The following is a 16,521-nucleotide window of genomic DNA, read 5'->3' as shown; positions in this document are numbered from 1 at the left end:
GTGAAAAAATACATATTTTGTGCCCAATTTTCAAATGGTCTGAAAATGCAGCTGCAAATTAGAGAACCACCTACACCAATAGGTATTCAGATGTATAATTATCTATCCTAAATGTTACTTTTCTGCATGGCTATGGAAGTGTGTGCAAGATTGAATTTGCATCCACTAAAGAAAATTACGACAATTGTAGATATGATCAAGAAAACAATCTTGTTTAGGGCCTCATCCAAAGCCAACTGAAGTCAATGGGAATCTTTCTTTAGACTTGCAACAGGCCTTGGATGAGACCTGTCAATAGAGATAGAAGCATTCCAGGTACATTGGCCTACTCAACTGTTCTTGAGTTATCTATCTGGGCTTGCAGAGCAGACCTCTGAAAGCAGATATGGGAGAAAATTAAAAAACCCACAGTAATTTATGAGAAAGGGACCTGATTCTCACAAAGAACAGTTCTATTTTCCTTGGGGATGAGGGAAGGGATAGATTCCCCTTTCTTCTATGGTAAATGTGTTTTCTCTTTCCTTTCTCCTCATATTGCTCTCAAGTGTCTAGTCAACAGGACATGACTCCTTATTTCATCTGCCTGAGATGGGTTAAACTATCAAGAATGAGGGAAGAGTAAAATAACTCAAGAATTTAAAAGAGAAGGGAGAAGCTTCTCCTAGCCACTTAGAACAAACAGTTGCAGTTAACAACATAAAGCTCTAACAAGGTAAAAAATGAATGAAAATTCTTTGTTTCTTCTTCAGGTATACTGAAACATTATAAACTAATGTTTGGTTGGTACTAGGGATTAAAACTTGCTTAACAAATGTAATATCGCCCTATGAAATTTGCCATTTTGCTCCAAGGAAAGTGGCACTTTTTTCCTTAAAATATAAGCTACAGAAGGAGAATTGTCTCTAAAAACAATATTTTTCTAAATTTCTCCATTTGGAATCAGTAAATCTAAATTAAAATTCAAAGAAAAACAAAATGGTAACATACTTTTCAAACAAGTGTCTGCTAACTTCTGCATCTACTGCACTCAGTGGATCATCCAAGAGGTAGATGTCTGCATCTTGATACACTGCTCTACAACATTTAAAGAAATGTTAGTCGAGTCAGTGCCAAATACATTCTTATAGTTAACTTGCTTATATTAGTCAGTAGTGTCTATGATGGTTACCAACAGATATTACGAGAAAAAACTATTTTTACCTGGCAAGATTTACACGGGCTTTCTGACCACCACTCAATGTAGCTCCACGATCTCCTATCACAGTTAGGTCACCATCTTCTAACAAATTCATGTCCTGTGAATATAGAGAACATATAGTGGTAAAAATTCTTTATAAAAGGAATATCTCCTACATCTGAATCAAAATTACTTTCCCGAAGTATTTAGTGGTTATTTAATTATTTTACCAAGATACTGAAGCTATTTTCTTTCATCAGTGTATTAAAAAAAGAGGGTATCAGATATACAAGATAAGATATTTGAACAATATAACATGACTGACCTCCAAGCAAGAAGCAGAGGGAGTGGAATTGGGACAGAAAAAAAATTGGGCCATAAATTGCCTAGTTCTATTGCTGGAGGGTGTATGGTTACTTTCATTGCCATATAGATAGCTTGCAGAGAATCTATGGCCCCATACACCTACTTGCTGGGCTCAGACTACCCCTTAAGTACACTAATCAGTATAAAATTTAATAAGCAATTAGTCTATATTATAGACTACTGATATTAATATTTTGAAATAAAAAATTTTTGAACCACAAAATCATTAAAACTGAAAAGTATCTACTACTCATATGAAGTAATTACTTTCCATCAACACTTTCCCTAAGAATTACACTAGTTTAATTATTCTGATGACATATACCAAGAGTATAGTACACCATACAGCAGAGGTGGGCAAACTACGGCCCATGGGCCACATCTGGCCCGCGGGACCCTTCTGCCCGGCCCCTGAGCTCCTGGCCCAGGAGGCTAGCCAGCCCTCGGCCCAATCCCTGCTGTTCCCCCTCCCCCACAGCACCAGCTCACTGCACCGCAGGCGCAATGCTCTGGACGGCGGGGCTGCGAGCTCTTGCCGGGCAGCACAGCTTCAGAGCCTGGGCCTGACCCAGTGCTCTGTTCTGCGCGGTGGCATGGCTGGCTCCAGCTGGGCGGCACATCAACCTGACCCGGTGCTCAGGGCAAAGCAGCTATAGCACCACCAGCCACCGGTGCTCCAGGTGGCGCGGTAAGGGGAAAGGGGGGGTTGGATAGAGGGCAGGGGAGTTTGGGGTGGCGGTCAGGGGGCGGGGGTGTGGATAGGGGTCAGGGCAGTCAGAGAGCAGAAAACAGGGGGGTTGAATGGGGGCAGGGGTCCCAGGGGGGCAGTCAGGAATGAGAGGAGGGGTTGGATGGGGTGGCGGGGGGCAGGCAGGAGCAGGGGTTCTGGGGGCAGTCAGGAAGAAGGGGTGGTTGGATGGGGCAGGGGTCCAGGGGGGGCAGTCAGTAATGAGAGGAGGGGTTGAATGGGGTGGCAGGGGGCGGTCAGGGGCGGGGGTTCCAGGGGCTGTCAGGGGACAGAGAACGGGGGGGGGGTTGGATGGGGCAGGAGTCCCGGGGGGGGGGGGCCCATCGGGGGGCGAGAAGCAGGAGAGGTTGGATAGGGGTCGGGGCCGGGCCACACCTGGCTGTTTGGGGAGAGACAGTCTTTACTAACCAGCCCTCCATACAATTCTGGAAACCCGATGCGGCCCTCAGGCCAAAAAGTTTGCCCACCCCTGCCATATAGCATTGCTTTATAATTTTATAGATATATTCTACTTCATTTCCTTCCTGAATAAAGCAGAGGTCTTATGCTGGTTCATGTAACATGTTCAATAAGTTCACCACATTTTAACGCTCCATAAGTCTGAGGAAAAACTCTAAAAATCAGATCTGCCAAAAGAAGAAAAGTCAGTTTTAAGCTTCAGGCACTTCAAAATGTTAATTTTTCAGAAATATGGTTTGTGCTCTGTATAAACTCACAAAACTTGAATTTTAGACAACAGTGAACTATAACAGCAGGAGAGATTAAGGAAGTTCTATCTACAGTGTGTAAAAACAACCTTGCAAAAAAGATTTTCCCTCACAGTAACAGTCTACTTTTCACCTGTATTACTGCTGATAGGAATATCATAACATGCTGCAGGATATGCAGCATAATAATACCCTTTAGCTTCCAAGCAAAATGTCTATTTCTTGACAAATAGGCTAAACCCTCTTCTGTATCACACATCACAAATTCTTTCTATACATACATACATAGACTGACAGAGAGACACACACACACACCTTTCAAAAACATTTTTCCACAAGGCTACAAGGGCTCAGCAGGTTCTCCAGTCTATAGTGTTAAGGAGCTATGAATATCACTTTGCAATATGCACATTGTACATCTTAAAGGGAGTATAGCATTGTGTACGGTTATTTGCAAAACAAAAGTGTCAAGTGGCATCAGTTATGAATGTTTGTGTTTCCACTTTGTTAGCTCATTTAAGCAGTTAGCTCCTCTAAGCAATTGTATCTACTATAAAAACATGGCTAAAACTCATTATGAAACAAAATATTTGGAACTACTGTAGCTTTTGCCTGTCAAATTTGTCCTAGCTTCTCAGAAAATCAATCTCCTTCTAGTGAATTTATTATGAATTACAAGAATTTGCTCTTATACCTAGATCTCACAAAACTACTACGTATGGTGTTAAATTATAGGATTCATCTATATCACAAGTAAATTGGTAACTAATTCTATAGATTACACACCACAACAGATACTAGCTATCATAGCAATAACATTAAAGTGAAAAACAGAGTTGGCTGCTGCTAAAACAGAATCAACATTCAAAAGAAAATCACTTACTTTTTTAAGAGCACAAACTTTTAGAACTTTTTCATACTTTTCCTTCTCATATTCTCTACCAAAGAGTATATTACTTCTCACGGTGCCAGGAAATACCCATGGCTGTTGAGAAACATAGGCTATTCTTCCTCTAACATCCATCAAACCTTTATCTTTAGGCAGTTCGCCGAGGACAGCACTTAAGAGAGATGACTGCAAGAGAGTTTATTGTTTGGTTGGTAGTTTAAAAAAAAAAAAGTTGTTAAACTTAGTTTTTGAACACTATAAAGAAAATGCAGAAAAGAAATGATAGATGCCCACACTACAGATTCAGAAACTAATTTTCCATTTTAATGTGTAAAAAAAACTTCGGATAAAATTTTCTAACACACCTAAGTGACTTCAGAACTTCAGTCCCATTGAGAGTCAATGAGACGTAAGCTCCAAAGTCACCTAATTCTCAATGGGACTGAAATTTGAAGTCACCTAGGTACTTTTGAAAATGTCATCTTTTAACTTAGTTGGTTATATCATTTTTACTTAGTTGGTTATATCATTTTTAAAATACATTGCCATTGTTATTGTATTAAAAGCTTCATTTTGTAAATTGTAAATAATGGGACAAAACTTAAAAGAATTCTAAAACCAACACACTATGAAGCATGGGGACGACAACAGGGTCTTAATTTTGAACCTCGAACCATATTCTTCACAGTAAGTGGCATTTCCCTAACTGCTCTGTATTCCAGCATGCACATCTAAATGTATTCTACAACACAACATAAGAAATTCATAAAACTTGAATGCATATGTCCAATAGAACTGTAGAAAAACAATGCAAAACAGAGCAACACATGATGACTTACTTTCCCAGCTCCTACAGGGCCAATCACAGCCAATAATTCACCTGGTCTGACAGTAAAAGAAAGTTGCTGAAGGGTTGGGATTTCCAAACTCTATGAATTTATGAAGGGAAAAACAAGTTAATTTGTCTCAATACTGAAAAATATATCAAAAATGTCTTTTAAAAAGTGGAATAGTGTACATAAACTAGCAGATAAATCTACACACTTAATAAACATGAAAATGTTAAAATACATGTTTATTTCTAGTTCAGTTTATTTCTTCAGTTGATACAGAGCATTTGTCCACATGCTTTAAATCTCTCCTTCCAACCTTTAATTGTAACATTTCAATTTCTAGCAAAATGGAGATTCATTTCTTTTCTAAATTGTAAACTCCTTATGGCCATGATTAATTAACGATAATAATTAATCCCCACAAGGTGGCAGCAACAGGACATTTTTATAGGTTGATTTCTCAATCAGGTATAAACAGTCTAGGATCTCTGCTGGTGTTTACTTCAACAGAGCGATGCCAGTTTACACCAGCTGGGGACCTGGAACGTATATGTTTATTTATTTAAGAAGTGATTCAGTAGAAATACATTATAACAGCTATAATGACCCATTTGTCAGTGTTTACCAGTTAGGTAGTGAATTATAACATTCCATGTTGAGTTGTTCTTTTAAAAGATTGTAAATACTACAAACAAACCATCTTTATTTTGCTTTCTCTGATTTCTTATTTGCTTTATGTCGACTAACAAAATTTATAAAGCCACAATAATTCCCCAGCTGTACTTCAGCTAAGAAACAAAGATCCAAAGAACCATGAGAAACTCAGTAAGGTAACTCGTTAAGTAAAATTATTTAACCAACAGGTTTTAAATTCATCAATACATAGATTCCAAGTCCAGAAGGAACCATTGTGATAATTTAATCTTACGTCCTGTATAACACAGGCCACAGAATTTCCCCAAATTAATTCCTAGAATACATCTTTTAGAAAAACATCCCATCTTGTTTTTAAAACTCTCAGTGATGGAGAATCCAGCACGACCCTGGGTAAGTTGGTTCCACTGGTTAGTTACCCACACTGCCAAACATTTACCTTATTTCAAGCCTGAATTTGTCTACCTTAAACTTCCAGTGATCAGATTGTTTTATACCTTTCTCTGCTAGATCAAAGAGCCCATTATCAAATATCTGTTCCTCATGTAAACAGATGCAAACTGCTCAATCACTATAAAACAGGTTTTCTAATCCCTTCATCATTCTCGTGGCTCTGAACCTTCTCCAATTTATCATATCTTTCTTGAATTGTGGACACCAGAACTGAACACCGTATTCCAGAAGCAGTCACACCAGTGCCAAATACAGAGGTAAAATAAACTCTCTACTCCAAAGCCAGTTTCCCTTGTTTATGATCCAAGCATTGCATTAGTTCCTTTGGCCACAGCATGGCACTGGAAGCTCATGTTCAGCTGACAGTCTCCTATGATTTCCAAATCTTCTGCAGAGTCACTCCTTCCAGGATAGAATCCCCCAGCTTATAAGTATGGCCTACATTCTTTGTTCCTAGATGTATACCTTTACATTTAGCCATACTAAAACACACATTGTTTGCTTGACCACAGCTTACCAAAAGATCCAGACCTCTCTGTATCAGTGACCTGTCCTCTTGATTATTTACCAGTAACTCCCCAATTTGTGTGTCATCTGCAAACTTTATCAGTGATTTTATGTTTTCTTCCAGATCATTAATAAAAATATTAAATAGCATAGGCCAAGAACTGATCCCTGTGGGATGCCACCTGAAACACACCCATTCAATGATGAGTCCCTTTTTACAAATCTATTTTGAGACCTATCAGATAGCCAGCCTATTAATTCATTTAATGTGTACCAGGTTAATTCTATATTGTTCTAGGCTTTTTAATCAAAATGTCATGGGGTACCAAGCCAAATGCCTTTCAGCAGCCAAAGCATATTACATTAATACTACTACCTTTATCAAACTTTATATATTGATGAAATTACAAGTGTTTTATAACTTGTCTTTCTCCAGGATCTTTTCAGCAAAACTCCCCTAATAAACTATTTTGTAACATTACTAAAAACTTAAGACAATTTTGTTCCAGATGAGTACTCTCACCTCCTTATTCTAATTAAAAATTAAAATAAAAACTGTAACTTGAGATTAATTTTAGCCAGCATATTAAGACTAATTCCAGTCATCATATTGGTTGGGCTTGAATGCTGAGCAACTCGACTGAAAATGTGCCAAAATTGTTTTACAAGAATATTTTGTAATCTTTTCCTCTGAATTATCATGGGTGGCACAAGTGTTGGTGGAAAAACCATCATCTGGGGAATACATTTCCCTTTCTATTAGAATATGACTACCACACAAAAAAAAAAACTCACATGCATTATGAATCTCACATCAGGAAATAAACAGTATAATTTATGTACTTAATACCCTAACTGTGATACAGGGCATGAGCAGGAGGCAGAGGAAATTGGTGCCATTTGGATAGTACACACTTAAGATCACGGTCCTGGTTGTTCAGAATAGTACCAGCTTGTAAAACACGGATCAAGCTTGATAAATAATAATGTGTTGAGAGCTATAAGCTCTCTTTGATGCTTGGCAGAGCCAAACTGTATTTTAACTTCTAAAAAATGCCAGGACAAAAAATAAATAAATACATAACAGGGCTAAATCCCCCCTATTACTAATCCCCCCCCCCCACCAGAAGGGTACAGTGCTTAAGAATGTATAACAATTGATATTTTGATCTTCCCTAGATTTCACACACACATGCACACAATACTTACAATATTTGTAACATGTTACTAGTGTCATTAAATAATCAACATGATTTCAACAGATGGTGTGTTGAAATACTCTACTTACTGAAAAAAAATATTTTAAAAAGTGTTTCCACTAACAAAAACAATATGTATTACTTATTAAGTGCCAACAGTATGATTGGCACTGTACAGGACACAAATTAAAAAGACACACATGAAAGCTATTTCCTATCACTAGGTGATTAATTTAACTGGGTTAAAAAAAAAAAAAAAAAAAAAGAATAAAATCTTTCCTTGTCTGTACATTGTCCAAAACTGGTGATTCATCATTGTACAATATGGGAAAAGTTACAGCAAAAAATGCAGAAGTTAATTTTAGTTCTAATAAAAAGGGAAGTTCAAGCCAGACATTCTTTTTAATGAACACTGTTTATTAGAAAAAATGTAAAATCATTATTATTAATAGTTGAAAGGCTATAAAGATAGCCAATCAGACACACAAAAAGAGCTAAATGCGTATACATTCATGGAAGAGTCTTGCTCAGCAGTCGTCAGACCACGACTATGTAAAACCCTAGAGGTCTTTTTTTTTCTCCCACAGAAATCATGTGACAAATCAGAAGTCAGTGACAAAACTTACAGACTTACATACAACTCACAGTAAACTAAATAGAGAAGGGGTTGTCTTAATATATTTTGAATTTGGCCCTAGTGTGTGACACAGATAGCACTGACCGGAACAATGCAGAGTTCAGGCAAATATTAGTATGTAAGATTCGCCCCATAGAGTTCTGGCAATGCACCTCAGTCTTGACCCCCCCGTCAGAATCCTGGACCTCTCTCAAGACAAACTAGGAAAAGACATATGGGAATAGTATTTTGTTACACTGAATCCAATCCAAAGCCCACAGAATTAAGTGGCAGGCTCTGTATGTAAGGGGGTGGTAATTCTTTTGATGTCAGCGGGCTTTGGATCAGGCCCATTATAAGAAATGTGAAGACTTTTCATCAAAAAACCAACAAAGAAAAGCTGAAAATGTCTGTGAGAGCACAGAATGAGATGGCAGAGACAGCATCATGCTACATTGTAATCTGTCATCAAGTCACAAATGGCCAGTATAGAGAAAAAGATAAAAAACAAAATACTAAATCACACTGTGAAGCCATGTTCAAGCAAAACATTTTCTGACACAGATTTGAAAGTTCCATCTATTTCTTTAAAGCCCATTAGTAACAAAAGCTTGTATACCTGCTCACATCAAAAATATTGTTAAACTGATTTTACTGAATAAAGACATCAACTAGGGACTAACGTTGAACTGCACAACTGAAATACTTTGTTTTTATATATGGTAATTTAACTTCTTTTGGGGGGGGCGGCGGGAGTGAAGTCAGACTGGGAGAGGCATGTGGCATGTCTTAGGGATATTAAATTTATATACAATATAATTTTTAGAACTTCAAGATTCCTTATAACTACAGATAGAAGTCACTGTGCACTGCCGGATGCAATCCATAAGAGAAACTATGAAAGTTTCAAAGTATACAATAGATTGTTGTTTGACACAGCATTACTAGTTTTAAAGTGAAAAAGGTACCTTAGCATCTTGTTTTTAAAAACCCAAATAGTCCATGTAATAGATTTATCACCTATGTAATACCTTTTTTTAACACTACTTTTGAGTTTATGAAGCTTTTTAGTCCTTTTTACATAAAAAATAATCTATAAATGAAAACTAGGGCTGCCATTTTAATTAAAAGACCATAATGCTTCAAGTTCTCCACAGTGAGCTCCTGCTCTCAACCCCAATATGCATGGCAGTGCATCATGCTGTTTCTAGACCAATGACTGATCTACAGTCAGTTGTTCTGAATCAGATGAAAGACTAAAACCTGATAATGTACAATAAAAAGGTGACCAGAAAGGAGCATTATACTCCATTTTACGTTTTGTGTCCTTGACAAGCAACAAATCAGCAGAGTTAGGGTTCAGAGTATCACAGTGACAGCAGAATGCTATTCAGTCAAGCTGAGAGAAATTGTCACATAGAACAGTAGCTTCTTATGTAACTGGTTTTAACATTTAGAGAGAGCTGTATTTTATAATTAATCTAATTTGATAGTGTTTCCATAGCTATTCTTTAGTTTTGACTTCACCCGCTAAATGGTTTCACACATATGTAAGAAGTTATATATGAAGTCTGTGTATTGAATGTATTGTACAATATACCACTTCCTTATTTAGACTCAAAATACTTGCAGCACCAAATTCGATAGGGTTTAAAAAAAAAAAAAACCTATATCGATGGGGTTTTGCAGAGGGAGCTTTACCTTATCCCAATAACAAGTCAAGTCTTGAACATGAAGTAGGACATTTTCGTTGCTATTCTCCAATTGCAGATTGAACTGTGAAACCTCATCAAGTATTAGAAAGTTCTGTAGTAAAAGAAAAAACAGGGATTGCTTAACAGGACCCAGAAAAGTGAATGAAAAATAAAAGTGTTTCTGGGTATACAGTACAAAAATGCAAATAATCTCTGACAAAACTACTCTGACCTAGGAATTATGTTTCCAAAGCAACGTACAAAGACTTCAAACGGTATCCCATAATTAACCAACCATATCTGTGCATTTACCTATTGTTCCAACAGCAATATTATCCAAAAGTGTACATTTCATGGAATAAAAATACTTCCAATGAGGTTTCAGGAATTTTTTTTGTTAAGAACTCGTATGAGAAAGTTGGTACCATAATCTGAACTTCAAAGTCATCTGAATTTTTGCTTTGAAATGTTGACAATATAACAATATGCATAAGGATCTCCACACTCTTTCTGCCCCATCTAGCACCTTTCCCCACCTGTCAGTACTTTTGACTCTATCTTTACTCATCACATAATTTGACAGGTTTCCACACCCCTTTCTGGGATATTGCACTAATGAGCACCCATTTTACACATCATCCCCCCCTTTTGTCATAAGCCCAGGCTTTCTAATTCAGTGGTTCTCAACCTTTTGGGGCTCAACCCCATTTGTAAATGTTTATGGCCTGTCGTGACCCAGTAAATAGTCTGGGAGTGGAGGCACCTGGGGTGCTTTTGGTCATGTCCTGTCCCCAAGGGGGGGGTTGGGGTCTGCCCAGCACTCACCCCACAATGGCGGCTTCTGCGGCTCCTGTGTTGTGGAGCTGTCTAGGCTTGGCTCTCTCCGGGGTTGCTGTGCCACTCAGGTTTGCCCCCCTCCCCCACTGACTGAACCAAATGTGTATGAATGAAGTTGTGGAACTGCAATACGACTCACTCAAATTTGGCCTACCCACACTCCCGTCATCATGACAGCTGGGCCAAATCTGAGTGGTGCTGGGACCTAGAGGTTGCAGTGCCTGGACCAGGGAAGCAAGCCCAGCCAGCCCTATGGGACAGGAGTCACTGGAGCTCTTTTGAAACATTCTGGAGACCCAATTTTGGGTCCCGACCTACGGAGTGAGAAACCTTGTTCTAACTGAATGTATGCTTAGAGTGGTCTATCTATAAAATAATACAGAAGTGGGCTTGAATATATACTTAACTGTTTTGGGAAGTAGGGCAGGGGAGGGTGCTTATGAGTGGTGTTCTGTGTTTGCATGTTGTATGTTTTGCTAAAAAAAAAATTTTTTTCAATATTTATCCATCCTTCAAAAATTTCACTAAAATGAAGAGCCCTCCAACACAGCTAAAGACAATACGTGCTAATTTCCAACGAATATTAAAAGTTGTGAAGAAATATCTTAATTTGAGTAAATGGAATAAGAGAAATTGGAGTGCAGGTTAGGCATGTATTCCCGTTATGGTCTATCAGCCTTTTTTAAAAGACAAATGCTAAAGGAATTGTGTGAAAGAGAGGAAATTTTATTCGTGTTCCAGAATTAAAAAACAAATAAGGCTAATTGCTAAATTTACATAGGTTTTGTAAAGAGTTTGATAAAAGTCTTTCTGCATATTCATTTTGCTTTTTTTGTTTGGTTGTTTTATCTCCTTTAGTTTATATATTAATATGATACAGTGAATAATCCCATAAAAAGCTGTGGGGTTAGAAAAACCTTCAGACTAGATCAGGAAAATGCAATGCAACTTGATATTGTATGATGTGTGTAAGCTTGGCTTGACATAAGTGAGGCCTCATTTCTTGAGAGATAGTATTAGGGAGGAAAACGGATCAGCAGGCTGGAAACAGAATGTCTATACTAGCTAAAATAAGGGGAAACACCCAGGGAATAATTTATCATGGGCAAGATAAGCCTAAAATGTAGGATGATGTAAATAGTAAATTGTGCATGGACAGTGCATGGACAGAATGTGCTGTTTAGGGATTGGCTCCTACAAAGTGCCCAAGCCAATCCCAGAACATGTGATGCAGTGAGAGAAAGAGAGAGAGAGAGAGAGAGAGAGAGAGAGAGACTGTGTGTGTAAAACGGAAGAGGTTTACTGTGTAACGCCTTATATGCATCTCCTATGCTTGTGTCTGTTCAACTCCATGTAGCTTTTCTGTATGCCAGATACAGGAACCTGAGTGACAAACTGGAGTCAGACTGGATTCTTGGGGAACTGAGTGGAAGATGTCTCAGGGGAATCCCAACAATGAGATTCTGCAAAAAGCTCACTCGTTAAAGAATACCTTCTGATAGGCTAGGCCAATGAGGTAGGATTTGTTGCAAGCTCTCAGAACAGGGGTTTCTGCCACATGCCTCATGACATGTCCGGGGGAGAGGGGCAAGTTTTTCACTTCTCTCTGCCTTTTTTCCTCTGTACTTTTTTAAAACTTTCTTGGTCACCTCTGAAAAGAGGCTGTAGAACAATTGTACCCTGCACAATGTAACTAACTCTACAGTTATATTTTGTCTCTTTGTCACTAATACTTTGCAACCTTTGTGCAATTTTATTTTTTTAGAAATGTACTAACTGCATATAAAGATATTTTTCTCTAAAAATGCATGTTAGCATGTAACTATGTATTAACACTGTATTCTGTCAATCCTAAAATTTTTGTAAAATATTTAATTACTTTATTTAGAAATGTATTGTGTTAAAATTATTTCTCTCTAAAAATTGTGTGTGCATATATATATTAACACTTCTCCTTTCTGGGTCATTAAGTCTTTGCATAATCGTTTAATGAATACTTAGAAATGTAGTATGTGCATATAAAAATATGTTCCTCTAAAAATGCATGATTTTACACACCTACTTTATTCCTCTGTTAGTAAGCCTTTCTACAACTACTTAGCAGATTTTATTTAGAAAGTACTCAATCCATAAAATACTTTTAGGTAAAAATGTGTTAACGATTCTTTATTCATCTGTCATTAAGACTTTGTACACCAGTTTATTACAAGACTTACTTCAGAATTGTATTACCTGCATGAAAGCATATTTTCTGCTAAAAATGCATGATTTTATATAATAATCCTTTATTCCTCTAACATTAAGGCTTTGATGACTATTTAGAAATGTACTAAATGCATACAAATATTTTCCTTTAAAAATAAGAAATGTGTGTGAGTGTGTATTGTGACAAAGTTCCTCCTCTGCCTTGGTGGGTTCTGTGCTTTCTGACGGATTTACTCACCTCAGAGGTTTTCGGCAGTCCTCAGTTTGACTCCTTTTGTTAGTGGCACAAACCTGCTGTTCACTCAGCTAACCGCATCACTGGCCAGCATGGGGAAAAGAGGAGAACAATCCCCCGCAGTCTCTGCTGGCCCACCTAATGGATCGGGGGACAGGCCAGAGACCTTCCCCTCTGGTGGGACCCATAGTCCAGATCAACTCCTCTAATATCAAATAGGGAGTTGGGGATATGGGGGGAACCCAGGCCCATCCTTTACTTCGGGTTCCAGCCCAGGGCCCTGTGGATTGCAGCTGTCTTTAGTGTCTCCTGTAACAGCTGCATGACAGCTACAACTCCCTGGGCTACTTCCCCATGGCCTCCTCCCAACACCTTCTTTGTCCTCACCACCGGACCTTCCTCCTGATGTCTGATAACGCTTGTACTTCTCAATCATCCAGCAATACGCCTACTCACTCTCAGCTTCTTGCACGCCCCTTGCTCCCAGCTCCTCGCACACCCTTCACTGACTGCAGTGAGGTCCTTTTTAACCAGGTGCCCTGATTAGCCTGACTGTCCTAATGGATTCTAGCAGCTTCTTAATTGGCTCCAGGTGCCCTAATTAGCCTGCCTGCCTTAATTGGTTCCAGCAAGTTCCTGATTGTTCTGGAACTGCCTCTGTTACCTTACCCAGGGAAAAGGAACCTGCTTAATCTGAGGCTAATATATCTGCCTTCCATATCACTCTCCTGTAGCCATCTGTGTATGTGTGTACATACACACACACACACACACACAAAATTCATATTTATGTATTAACATTTCTTTATTCTTCTGACATTAACGCTTTCATTTAAAAATACACTAACTACGTATAAAGATATCTCTCTCTAAAAATGTGAAAAATGCAGTTAACATAAATGTATGCATTAACATTGTATTCTGTCATTACTAAGATTCTTGTAATATATTTAATGACTTTCTTTAGGAATGTACTGTGTTAACATTATTTTCCTCTAAAATGAGAAAAATCCAGGTCTGTGTGTATACATATGTATGTACTAACACTTCTTTTTCTGGCAGTAAGCCTTTGCATAATTATTTAATACCTTTATTTGGAAAAGAACTAACTAGATTAAAAAATTATCTAAAATTGCATGGTAACACTTCTTTATCCTTCTGTCATTCAGAATTTGTGCACCTGTTTACTAGACTTTATTTAGTATTGCATTAAATGCATAAAACATATTTTCCTCTTAAAAGGAGGAAAAGGCATGAAAGCTGTAGCTATTCATTTATTTTTAATTTTTCAGTAAGCATAAATTAAATCAATTTTTTTAAAAAACTTTTTTTTCAAAATAGCTGATGGTGTCAAAAACGTACACGTAGCTAAACATGATATCTAAAGGACACAGAAAAGGAGAAAAGAGTAGGAGGGACTTCCAAAATCATACAGCCTGCTGACTGGACAAAAATGGGGCAAGACAAAAAGAGCAGCACAATGTGTGAAACAGGCTCTCATTGGCACATTAACATAGAAAAGGAGCACAGAAACCTGTCAAAAATTATGACAAGTAAAAATATAGAGTTAAAACTACTCCCCTCCTATGTGATGTATGAAGACCTCAGTGTGGGGTCCAGGACTGTGTGGATTTTTATAGGCAGGCTAGGGGTTGCACATTATCCCCCTTCCAGCCTAGGGAAACTTAAGCAAAAAAAGACAAGGCTTATGATTACATTATTTCTCTTACTAAATCCCTCAGCCACTATGGTCCTGGGGATACAAGGAAGTGAACACCATTCCATCTTGGCTCATGTTTCTTCAACGGAATTGTTAAGTTCCAGTCGCAGAATCTCTACCACATATTGTACACAGAAGCATACACCTCAATTGTATTGTAGCCTGCAACACACCTAAGACACCAGGCAACCATGGCTGATGTGCAATTCAGAAAGAACAGAAGTAGACTTTCAGATCCCAGAGGTAATTTTCAGGGTTAACAGTTACCAAAAGTATCTTTTATTTATAAAACAAACACATTTGATCTGCAGTTACTGAGACATAGTAAACTGGGAAACCCCAGAATGGCTGCTCTTAGATGGAAAATATTCTAAAAGGGAATCAGGCAGCTCTTGGAATAGTTGATTATGAAGCCAAGATTGGTTAGCAGATGTTGAATTCATAGTTAGGCGTCCAGAGGTAGACTGCAGAAAGTGGATGCTTGTTTAAGCAATCGCACAATTTTATACGTTACGGGCTTTCCTTATATTTTAACCAATAGTCCTTCAAAATATGCAGATAGGATTAGTATAGGAGGAGGAGATTTTTGCTGAGGGAGCACTACAGTAATAGTCCCCAGAATTCCAAGACATAGAACAGTGGACAGGGAGAAAGAAAAATGGAAGAGCTGGCTGGGTGGGGCTGAAGATGAGAGAGACACTGAGGATTCACTCCAGAAAAGGGAGAGAGAATAACTAGAGAGAAAGAGACAAAGACGACAAGGGAGACAAAAATCAGATAGGGGTATGTGAAAAAGACTTTTTGAACAAAAATCATGGAAAAAAAGAGGACAAGCTGTTTGACTAATTCTGAGGAATTTATAGGAAAAACACAATGGTAAAATATTCAAAAGTGTCTCACTGACTTTTGGTTTAAAGAACTCAGGGATCTCAAAATATTCCTCAGCACCTTCTGTCCTCAAGAATCTACCCTGCTGAAAGGAGTTAAGCTGCCAAAAGTCACCCATAGGAGTTTGAGAAGCAGACATTGCTTTAGAACAGGGCTTTTGATATTTTCCTTGAGAGGGATGTGACTATCTTCTGTATCTGGGATGACCTTTCATTATTTTCAAAACTGATTTTGGGACTTATAATAATTGTCTGAGCTCGTTTGCAAACACAGTATACTAAGTCAACTTCACATTATTTTGCAGTAGTATCACGTAGGATTAATTTAGGTTAAGTATAGAAACTGGAAGTTTATCTGTAAGCAGAGACTTTATCCTTACTTTATCTGTAAGCAGAGACTGAAGAATGAAATATTCTCCTCTGGAGAAATTCAGAGATAATTGACCTCTTTCAAAGAGTTCTTTTCCCCTTGTTTTCAATGGGACCGAGGCCAAAGGCTGCACAGCTAAGATGCCTTTTTTCAAAGTGGCCACTGCCTCACATTGTTCCCAACAGGAGTGAAGCCAAGCTGCCCCTAGAGAACATGGTGGCCCACTTTGTCATCAGGAAATAGAGAGGAGCCTGTGAGAAGCACAGGAGCAGTCACAGAGGCCTCAGTCCCATTGAGGAAAAATAAGAGATGGCAGCAATTTGGAAAAAGCAGGTTGTGGAATTCTGTCCAATAGAACATTCTCCCCCCTGCTGAGGAAGAAACTTTCAGTTATGAAGAATATTGGCAAAAAAAGACCCTTAAT

At 38.2% G+C, this 16,521-nt stretch overlaps 1 protein-coding gene across 1 annotated transcript in view; it reads right to left on the bottom strand.

Moving 5' to 3' along the window:
* ABCC4 (ATP binding cassette subfamily C member 4 (PEL blood group)) overlaps positions 1-16,521 on the bottom strand; it is a 225,654-nt gene that overhangs the window by 138,052 nt on the left and 71,081 nt on the right. The window contains 5 exon segments of the mRNA XM_005305004.4: positions 988-1,074; positions 1,201-1,295; positions 3,882-4,073; positions 4,727-4,816; positions 9,851-9,955. Of these exon segments, the coding sequence (XP_005305061.1) occupies positions 988-1,074; positions 1,201-1,295; positions 3,882-4,073; positions 4,727-4,816; positions 9,851-9,955 (569 nt within the window).

This window comes from Chrysemys picta, chromosome 1 (assembly GCF_011386835.1).
Source record: "Chrysemys picta bellii isolate R12L10 chromosome 1, ASM1138683v2, whole genome shotgun sequence".
In the NCBI taxonomy this organism is placed as follows: Eukaryota; Metazoa; Chordata; order Testudines; family Emydidae; genus Chrysemys; species Chrysemys picta.
The sequence above is the reverse complement of the archived record's forward strand: the minus strand, read 5'-3'. Positions and strand labels throughout refer to the sequence as shown.